General features: G+C 34.9%; 1 protein-coding gene across 1 annotated transcript; it reads right to left on the reverse strand.

The window, feature by feature from the left end:
• Positions 1-4,908: 4,908 nt before the first annotated feature.
• On the reverse strand, positions 4,909-8,419 carry LOC128534522 (FERM domain-containing protein 5-like). The gene is made up of 2 exons (XM_053508976.1): positions 8,048-8,419; positions 4,909-6,013 (listed from the first exon to the last, which is right to left on the reverse strand). Exons 1-2 carry the CDS (start codon positions 8,262-8,264, stop codon positions 5,499-5,501), a joined length of 732 nt encoding a protein of 243 aa, XP_053364951.1. The 5' UTR covers positions 8,265-8,419; the 3' UTR covers positions 4,909-5,498.
• Between the last annotated feature and the right edge of the window lie 1,744 nt (positions 8,420-10,163).

Here is a 10,163-nt window from a genome sequence, read left to right on the forward strand (position 1 = left end):
CTGTGTGTGTGTGTATGTGTGTGTGTGCAAAGTCCATTTCATTAATTGTTGGACTATTATTTGTTGTAAATGGTGTTATAATTGGAGCTCATGAAGTCTTAATATTAATGAAATTTTGTGACATTTCAGGGTTGCAGTGTTCAAGTTACTTTAACAACCTGTAAATAATGTTATCTATACATACAGTATAAGCCAAAATATATGAATGTTCATGTCTACATGGATGCATGGAATTACTTATAGGCATTTTATTTGTAATATTTTATGGCCTAATATGTGTGTGTAAGTTATACAAATGACTATTAGTAATGTTTCACAAACATATAAAGATACTGCTGAGGAATATGTACCTGTAGTAAAATTCTCAAAAAACAAGCTAAAATGAGGACTATGCTAACTATTTCATTTAAAACCAATTTTATTTACACAGTGCCTTTACCAACATGACCTAAAGGAGCTTTACAAAAATCTGAAATTAAATGTACTGTCAATTTAATTCCCTAATGAGCAAGCCAGCGACAACATGAGGAAGAAAGCTTGAGAGGAACCAGACTCAAAAGAGAACGCTCATCCTCTGGGTGAAACTAAACAAAGCGATTATGAGTCATTCATTTTCCACAGTTGTGCAGTATAAACCTCAACAGTACTAAGAGTGTTAAAAGTATTGTTCATTCTGAGCATCGTGGGTCTTTGATTGCAACAGTTTTTTTTAGGTATGAGTTTACGGTATTCTAATGAAGAAGGTATGCACTGAAGAACAAGTACTTGTCATCTGCACAGAGCTTAAGGCATGTGCTTGCCAAATGTTTCAGACACAAACACATAGGCAATGACTACTTTTAGTGAAATTTTAGAACAATAACTGCCCTGCATTTAGGCTCTTGTGTTGCAGTACCCTACCCTCCTGCTACCTGAGTAAACAATTTTCCTAGTTTTAGATAATCTCTTTAAAAAACTGTTGTATAGAGCATATTTCTTTCATAATAAAACCTAACAATAACCTACAGACTATTAGTTTTTTAACCAAAAATTGCCCTTATGAAGCATTTTTTGAAGGACAATAAAAATGAACTGAACTATGAAATTAAACAATGTATGTTTGTAATTAAACTTTTCTTTAATCACTAAGCCTTGGGGGTCAGGTGTAGCTCAGTGTTTAAATTATTGGACTACAGTTCGGAAAGTCCCAGGTTCAAATCCCTCAACAACCAAGTTGTCCTTGTTAAGCCCTTGAGCAAGGCCCTTAACCCTCAGATGAATAAAAGGATCGAAGTCACTCTGGATAAGGGCATCTTAATGTTGAAGCACTGTACCATTTTTTTAAACTATAAACACTTACTCTCAATGATTTTTAGTAACTTTAGAAACTACTTTTTCACTAATATTTTTATTGTATTTCCAGACAGACTGGAAATCACATTCACATTCCCATTTACATCAAAAGAGCTGCTGGTAAATGTGTGTGAACCCAGCTTTAAATTCCACATCTCTGAGGAACTTAACTAGTCCCTGAACACTTTTCTAAATAAAACAGCACAACATCACCTCCATTTACTGAGAACACTGAAAAAGGCCCAAGTGTGTTCCAAACTACTTGTGAAATTTTACAGCTGTACCACTGAAAGCATATTTGCCAACTGCATCTCAGTGTGTACAGCATCTGCAAAGACTTTTAAAGTTGGAAGCTTTAAAGGGTGCTGGAAAGCACCCAATGTAATATCGGCACTCGATATTTCTGTAAATATCCTCCATGGTGGGTTACACTCGGCTACACACCATGGAGGATATTTACAGAAGAATGCAAGCTGTGAAGGGTGAAAGGCATTATTAAAGATACTGTACCTTTTACACTAAACATGGTCTATTTATACTCATATCATAAGGTGGGTGCCACAGGTGGCTCAGTGCCCACATGAACATACTGAAAAATAGCCTTTTCTTTCTGTCTGTTTCCTTATTGAAAAGCTTATCATGACTCAATAACCATTGCTCTGCCTGTTTTACTTATCCCGCCCTGCTTATTCACTATGCATCATTGCACTGTGCATAACTTAATAATGGTGTCTCTGTACTATTGCATATTTCTTCCATATATACTCTCTATATATTGATCATCCTTATCTACTCTTAATTCACTGATTGCAATTCAGTACTGTCCATTTTAGTTTTACTTTTACTTACATTGCACTGCTCATACATCAATATACATTTTGATCTACCCATAAATCATTGCTCTTTACAGTATTTTATATGTAATCAGTATTTACTCTCTCTCTCTCTCTCTCTCTCTCTATATATATATATATATATATATATATATATATATATATATACTGTATGCTGTATATGCTTAAAATTGGTTTACCACTGCACTGTCACTGTTTGTACATATCCATATTGTCACCTTTGTCATATTTATTTATAATACTATTTATAATACTGCAACTCCTGTACATAATATATCCATACCTCAGGATATATGACCCCCATAGCCTATATATAACAGTGAAATATTTAAAAAAAATCCAGCAAAGTTCAAGCAGTATTATTTACATTTACATTGTAGGTGCTGGCTTTTAACCTGTGATCGTTTAACCACTGAGCTACTGAGCAGTTAGCCCCAAGGCACTGGCCCCAAATGCAAAAAACATGTAAAAATGTGTAACAGTATAAAAATGACCTCTTATGGCAATAAAAAGTAAAGAATAAAAATCATCCCAACAAACATGAAATCCGTTGAGTTGAGGTTTTAACCTAGATGTAAATATAGTCTGATTTGATTAAACTTGCTATAAAATGATATTACGATTTCATCATTAATTAACACTAAAGGACATTTTATTCATACTTCAGGCTTGTAGCTAACTTGTTAGCCAACTATCACCAAATCTAAAGACCTAAACTAATATTTCATTACATCACATGTCAAATTATATCAATTAATACCAGTGTCCTTCAAGTAGGTACCCGTTCCTCATTTTAGCTCAGACAAACTAAAGCTACGAACATACTAATGTACAAACACGTCAAAGATTCATTATGGGTATTTTCTAAGGTGTGTCTATTTAAAGAAAATGTGTCTACACCAGAATCGCCATATAACTACAATACCCATAACACAAAATGGCCTATAAACATGGCCACCAAAGACTTAAAGCCTCCACCTTAACACTGATTACTGATTGTGCACACCTGCCACCCATTTTACACGCCTTCAAACATGCTGTATAAAATCACACTTACAACACAGTTATATCAACTAAAAGTAAATCTCCTGTGTCTTTGTTACCAGTCTCATTGCTGGGTTGTTTGTTGGTCATCACCTGACCATTACCTTAAGATGTTTTTTTTTTTTTTTAGCCGATTTTCCCCCCTCCACCTGGCATAAGGAAGTTCCTGAAGTAGAATATGTTTGGAAATGTGAGTCACAACCCTTTATTATGAGAGTTTAAATAAAATGTAGAAATTTTAATATGTATAAAAAGTTTCTGTGAAACTGATAAACCAGTGGTTCATCATCGTTATGAAGTTTGTATCATAGCCTAGTTGGGAAGTTTTTGTGCTAGAGGACTCAAAAATAACCAGCACTCACTAGGAGGGATTGTTGATGTTTTCTGTATTTTTTATACTTCAAATGTAATTACATCAGAGAGTAGGGCATGATTCAAACTTTTGCTTGAACACTATGAGTTCTTATTCTCCCATGCATGTTTTAGCTTGTGTGTCTGACCATCCTGAAGGGAAAAACTTCACACAATAACAAGGTACATAAATAACCAGACACTGTAATCCCTACTGATTACTTTAAGGCTGTACCCATATTTTTATATAAAATTTTACATACACAGCACAAAAGAAGCAAATAATCTCTGCATGTGCTAATGTCATTCCTGATACACAAAGTAATGTTCATTTCCACTAAATTTCGGAGCATGGCTAGAAGAATACATAATGGTAAGGTGTCCAGGTTTTTGCAAGGTTTTAACTCACATTTGTGTATTTACAATACAGGCCAGTATAGAATTATTTATATAACCTCAATAAAATAATATTTCCCCCAAAAAACTCCACTGCACCAAATGCATGCCCTTCATATTTCTTTGCATTGATAATGTATGAGCTATCAAGTTGTCTAAAAAGATTATACATTTGGTCAACTTTCAAATTGACCATCACTGGTCATCACTTTACTATGCCCCCCTGTTACAAATATAACTGCTCATGAACCAACTAATCACAATCATAAATAACACAAGCCTTTTAAACGTTACAGTATCCCTCAAAACATTAACATCCTATATATGGCTTAATTTTCATGCCAACATTAGTTTAATAATAATTTTATAATTAATTATTTAATAATATTTTTGTACCACAAGTTTACATACAAGTTTATATTTTAAAAATGCATAAATTTATAGCTGCACCAGAATGAAAAAAAATATAATAATTTGTAACAAATAATAGCTCAGTTGTGTCTATATTTAAAAATATGCAGTAGGATGGTTTGGGCTTTATGCCTAATAAAAAAAAAACATTCAAACTCTTAAAAAGAAACATTACTTTGTGTTGAATACTAGCATACAGTATTGTGTAGGTACGATATAAGGTGGTGTTATGCTATCAATTGCTGCGCTGCACACACTCATTTGTAAAAAAAAAAAAAAAAAAAAAAAAAGGGAAGGAATTGATATGACTGCGTGTTGCACCATTATGCTCAATTGCACCCTTTAGTAAAGTTTTTACTCAATCTCGATCCTTTTTTAAAATATGAGATACAGCACATTACCACCTGCATCTGTGGTGAGAATGAACTAGAGAATCGCTGATCAGCACATACCACAAATGAGGTGTAATATATATATATATATATATATATACATATATATATATATATATATACTTTGCAAAAGTATTGAGCCACCTCTCATTTCTTCATGTTAAATTTTAACATTAAAACTGTATAGAGTAACTTAAAAAAAGAGAACAAATGTTTTGGAACAGGCTGCAAAGTGCTTAAAGATGCAATTTAACATTTATTTATGTTTATTTAAAAACTTCATCAGCAACCTCATTTCTTATCTGATCCAATCGCTCAGCATTCAACATCACCAGTCTGATCATCTGTCATCATCTGCACCAATTTCTCACTTGTTCATTCCTTAAGTTAGATATGCTTAAATGATTCATAGGTCACTGTGTGGCTTAACAAACACAAATGTTCCTCTTATTGGTCTAACTGGTTGTGTACGGGGTCTGGACCGAAAATAAAAGACAAAATGGCCTTTAGGAAGTCTGGAGAACTATTCTTCAAGACTATACATAAATGTGGCTCTTTGGAAGTTTAATATGAACAAATGTGAGGTGTCTGAAGACTTTTGCTCAATACTGCATAAGTTGCATCACATCAGCAATATGTGATTATAAATAGTGAAAAACAAAAAAAGCAACTTTGAAGGTATTATAATATCCAAAATGTAGGGAGTCTCTTTATTACATTATTCCTTGATGAGATGGATTCCTATCCATCTCATTGAGCAGGTTAGTGAGCGCCTCAGTGGACAAAAGTAGGTGTAGTGGAGCTGCTGGAATTCAGGTGTCTCGCGGATGTCTCTCAGAAAAGGCACGTCAAGTTTAGATTCTGTTAGAGCAATGAGAAGCAGGAGGAGAGCCAGAAGCAGAGCAAGCGTCACTAAGACCAGCCGTGCCAACATGGAAATCAGCTTGCCAGCCTTGTGTGATTCCATAACACTAGCATGTATTTTGGTTTTATCCAGTTGAGATGCCCTCTCACTAGGTTTCTGGCTTGAACTGTGGGCCAGTGTGCCTCCTGTTGGGGATACTGATTCTGGATCCCTCACCTCCTGGTCATGTGTGCTCTTTAATTCTAGTGTGGGTAACTCGTCACTGGTGGGCTTATAGGATCCTTCGGAAAAATCTGCCTCCCCATTTTTACCCTCTGGACTAGAGACGGAGTGCTCAGGCACGGAGAGACTGGTAACACCTAAAAAGTCTGGAAGCATAAAGGAATAAATAATAAATTTAAGGGTGTATTATTCTAATTTTATACCAAGTATAATAACTTTGTGCTAATAAACATACACATTACTTTACCATATGAATTCCCGTGACCCTGCTCATTCATGAAATTATCCGATTCGCCAATCACCTGGCAGCAGCACAATGTATACAATCATGCAAATACAGATCAACGGTTTGAAATAATGTTTATATCAAACAGAATAGCACAATGTGCTCTTAGTTTTGTTTACCACATTGGTCTATTTAGTGTTTTAGAAGCTGATGCGTTTATACAGTGTTCCCATCAAAAACATCCAGTGAGCATCAGTTCTGTGGGTTTAAACACCTTGTCAATAAAAAACATTAGAGGCGAATGAGTTGATTGGCTCAAGCTGTAACCACTATGGTTACACTCACATAACCACATAACCACTCACATTACTGCTGTGCTTAATGGTAAGTCATCTCAGAATGCACAATATTCCAAGCCTTATGGCAAATGTGGCTGCAATATCAGGAGACCTCAGTGGGCCACACTTTGCCAGCGAAAAGAACAGAAGTCCATTAAAACTGGAAAATTAAAGACCAGGTGATGTTCGGATGAACATTCTGATATTTGATCTGAAAATGAACTGAAGCTCTAAAACATGAACGTTTTTCATTGTGCTTTAGAGTGTACTGATATATGGACTCTTGGTGAGGTTTTCCAGCTGCACTACAAAAGGCACTGGCACCAAGCGAGTGGTGAACGCAGCAGGGACTCAGCCTTTGCTGAGTGCACAGCATCCTGCGCGATCAGCATCATCCTGCACATCACCAGTTTAGTTACTACACTCAGGTGAACGGAACCTGTGGGCAGGTCCATGCGTGTCAGAACCAACAGACTGTTCAAGTTCCTTCCTCCGCTGCCCCTACCCCCATCTATTCTATCACAAATTACTATTATATTAACTGTAAACTGGACATTGCTTTGATGCGCCCTTATATCCTATTTCACATAGTTGTTATAATTACTGCACTGTTGTACTATGGTCACACTTTATTACATACCAGGAAAGAAGATGTCCTAATATCTTGTTATTTATACTTATTATTTGTAACAATGACAATAAAGTTAATTGATTGATTGTTTCATTCATTATACACTGTTATGCATTGCACTGCTGCCGCATGATTGACCAATCGAATAATTGCTAATTATGAGAAACAAGGTGCCATAGAAAACTTTACAGAGTTGACACATATACAGTACTGATGCTTACTATAAAGGGGCAGAATATGTAGGGAGAATCTTTTACAGTTGATCTAACATAAACATGAGTAGAAACAATAAGTAGTGAATAAGTAATGGTAAAGTAGTAAGAATTAAACTGTACTTTTAGAATCAAGGAGATTTTAAATATATAAGTAAATAAATCCCATTAAATAAATAGATTTCAGTCATAAATTAATTACGAATTAAATTTTTGTTTTGCAATCATATTCTGTTTTTGATTGATTTTCCTTTTTTTTTTGCTAAACATTTAATACTGTACAACCCATTAAAATGAATGGCTCCATCATTTTAACATGGCTTTACAATGTTAGAATTTAGAAAGTTGGACAACAGCAGTATGTTTTTATGGAATTGATCATGTGCAGAAAAAGCACACCTGAATATATGGAGCACAAAACACAGATTACAGAGTCTTTCACCATTTTCACATTTTATTAACTTTATTATATATAATCTAATATAATATCATCTAATATTATTTGGGCAGTAGAGAAGAGTGACATTTTTGTTGTAAAGTTATACTACTACTGAACAATAGCATTAATGGTGTGATTAGTAGTGGGCTGTTTGTCTGGATTATGTCATTGTAATCTATACTTTGAGCATCTGAAAACAAATACTGATGATTATTTTTCATTAGGTCTGTGTGGTGCACAGCAGTACTGTTACAACCTATTCAGAGTAGGTCTATGCTAATGTATCATAGAGCAACTTTTTGATATTTTCAGAAATTTATATAATAAGTATTACCTGGCGCTCTGTGGCTTCGTCCATATGGAGAGAGGCCAATCCCTGAGGAGCTACTTGACTCTGGTAGAGCGGGTATGATGGGCAAAGCACCCAAAACGTTACCCAGAAGTCTGGGGCCCATCGTCAGTACCCGCACCTTCACATCCCGGTAACAGTGATTAATCATCCGCAGGTGAATGTTGACTTTCGTCTTGATCCGGATCAGACACTTCACCATGGTGGTTTGTGAGTGTGTGTATGGGTACGTGTGAGAATCTCTCTGATCAGGCTATGTTTTGTCGCTGTGTGGTTGAGTGAGAGCAAGAGAGGGAGTAATGGAGAAAGAAGGTATTGGCATCAAAGACTGGACATGTGAGTACTCAGGAATTTGCTCCTCCTTCAGTTCTGTGTGCACAAGCGGAGCTCTCTATTTACAGCAGCGGTAATATTAGATCTGTAGTCACTAACATGGAAAGCACACCTCTTAATGACGCTGACATGTTCTGTCTGTGTGAGGCAAAGTGAGAGGATAGTTTCAAGCTTTATGTTATTCTAAGTAGTATAATAAATAATGAACACTATTATTATTATTATTATTATTAATAAACAGATTTATATATAGAACATATTAGATGTATTACAGCTTCTTTATATATTAAAGATATATATCATATATATTTTGGATCATAGCTGGACTTTTATTTGTATGAATGACAACCAGATTAAGATACAACAATTGAAATCCTTACTATAGCATGTTTAAAGCATTCAAAAACAATGAATTAAGGTGCAAACCTTACACACACCGTGTACTCATACATACAGTGTATACCCCAGGACCAACGCAGAGTGACAAGTCCAGGTGAACACACTGCACAATGGCAAGTGCTCTCATATTGCAGATAGACTGACTGCTAGAAGACGTCTGCAATTCTTCAACATGTCACTTTTTGACGTGGCAGACCGATACCCGGAGTTATTTTTAGTCTGCTGTAAAGCTGCTTAATCTGTGTACTGCTGTACTGCTGCCCTCCTTAACAACATAGACATAAGCATGTGCAATAGTTAAAAACAGACTTGCTAAGCTAGCTGAATTAGCATCAGAATAGCACTGAACCCTTTCAACTTCTAGCTTATTATTAGTTATTCATCTTAAAATATAATATACAGTAAGTCAAACAGTGAAACTTTTTAGTGGTAATAGTGAGGAATGTGAGGAAAAAAAGGAACTCAGATAATTAAGGTCACAGCACTAATATTACTGGACGACTTTCCAGGTCAACACATTTTAAACCAGTTAACAGAAAATTGTTTTTATAAAATAAACAGGTAATTAGATAGACATTGGTGCTCGATTATATCATGCATTGGCCAAATTTCATGCTTATATTTTAATTGGATGTAATAAAATATTTAATTATAATGATCACCATTGCAGAGTAAAAACCAAAATAATATATTTAACTCCAAAACAATCTAAGCTGACTAAAAGTCAGCTGAAGGAATTTCAAGATAAAAAAAAAAAAAAAAATCCTAAAGAAATTTTACACTTTATTCATTAAACAATGAGAATTAGTATTGTTGGATATTCAAAAGATGAAAGGAAACAGCAGAATGATGGTCTGCAAATTATGCAAGTCACAACCATTAGAGAGCTCAATAAACCAGTTGTTATCACTGCACTGGTTTGCTAAGATTATCTTACCAAACCTCAACTAGCAGAATTAATTATTTTGGTTGTAAATTAATACAATTCAATTCAATTCAATTTTATTTATATAGCGCTTTTAACAAAGGTCATTGTCTCAAAGCAGCTTCACAAAATGAAAAGAAAATTTATGGAAGTGTGTATGAGTGAGAAAAAATGTGTTTAGACAATAATGAGATTGTGAGACCCTGATGTCCCTGATGAGCAAACCAATAATGACGAATAAATTATTATTCAATATGATGGACAAGGAGTTTGCTGGAGCTTCAGTGGGAGTTGAGGAAGGAAGAAATATGTCTGCAATACTATTATTAACAATAGTAGTGGTTTCAGATAGTGATGATTTATTGCATGTTTTTGATTTTCACGTGAAAACCTTGCTGTCTTCCATGAAAACCTGGGTGTCTAATTAGAAGACCTGGAATGGAC

Source organism: Clarias gariepinus, chromosome 12 (genome assembly GCF_024256425.1).
Source record: "Clarias gariepinus isolate MV-2021 ecotype Netherlands chromosome 12, CGAR_prim_01v2, whole genome shotgun sequence".
NCBI classification, from domain to species: domain Eukaryota; kingdom Metazoa; phylum Chordata; class Actinopteri; order Siluriformes; family Clariidae; genus Clarias; species Clarias gariepinus.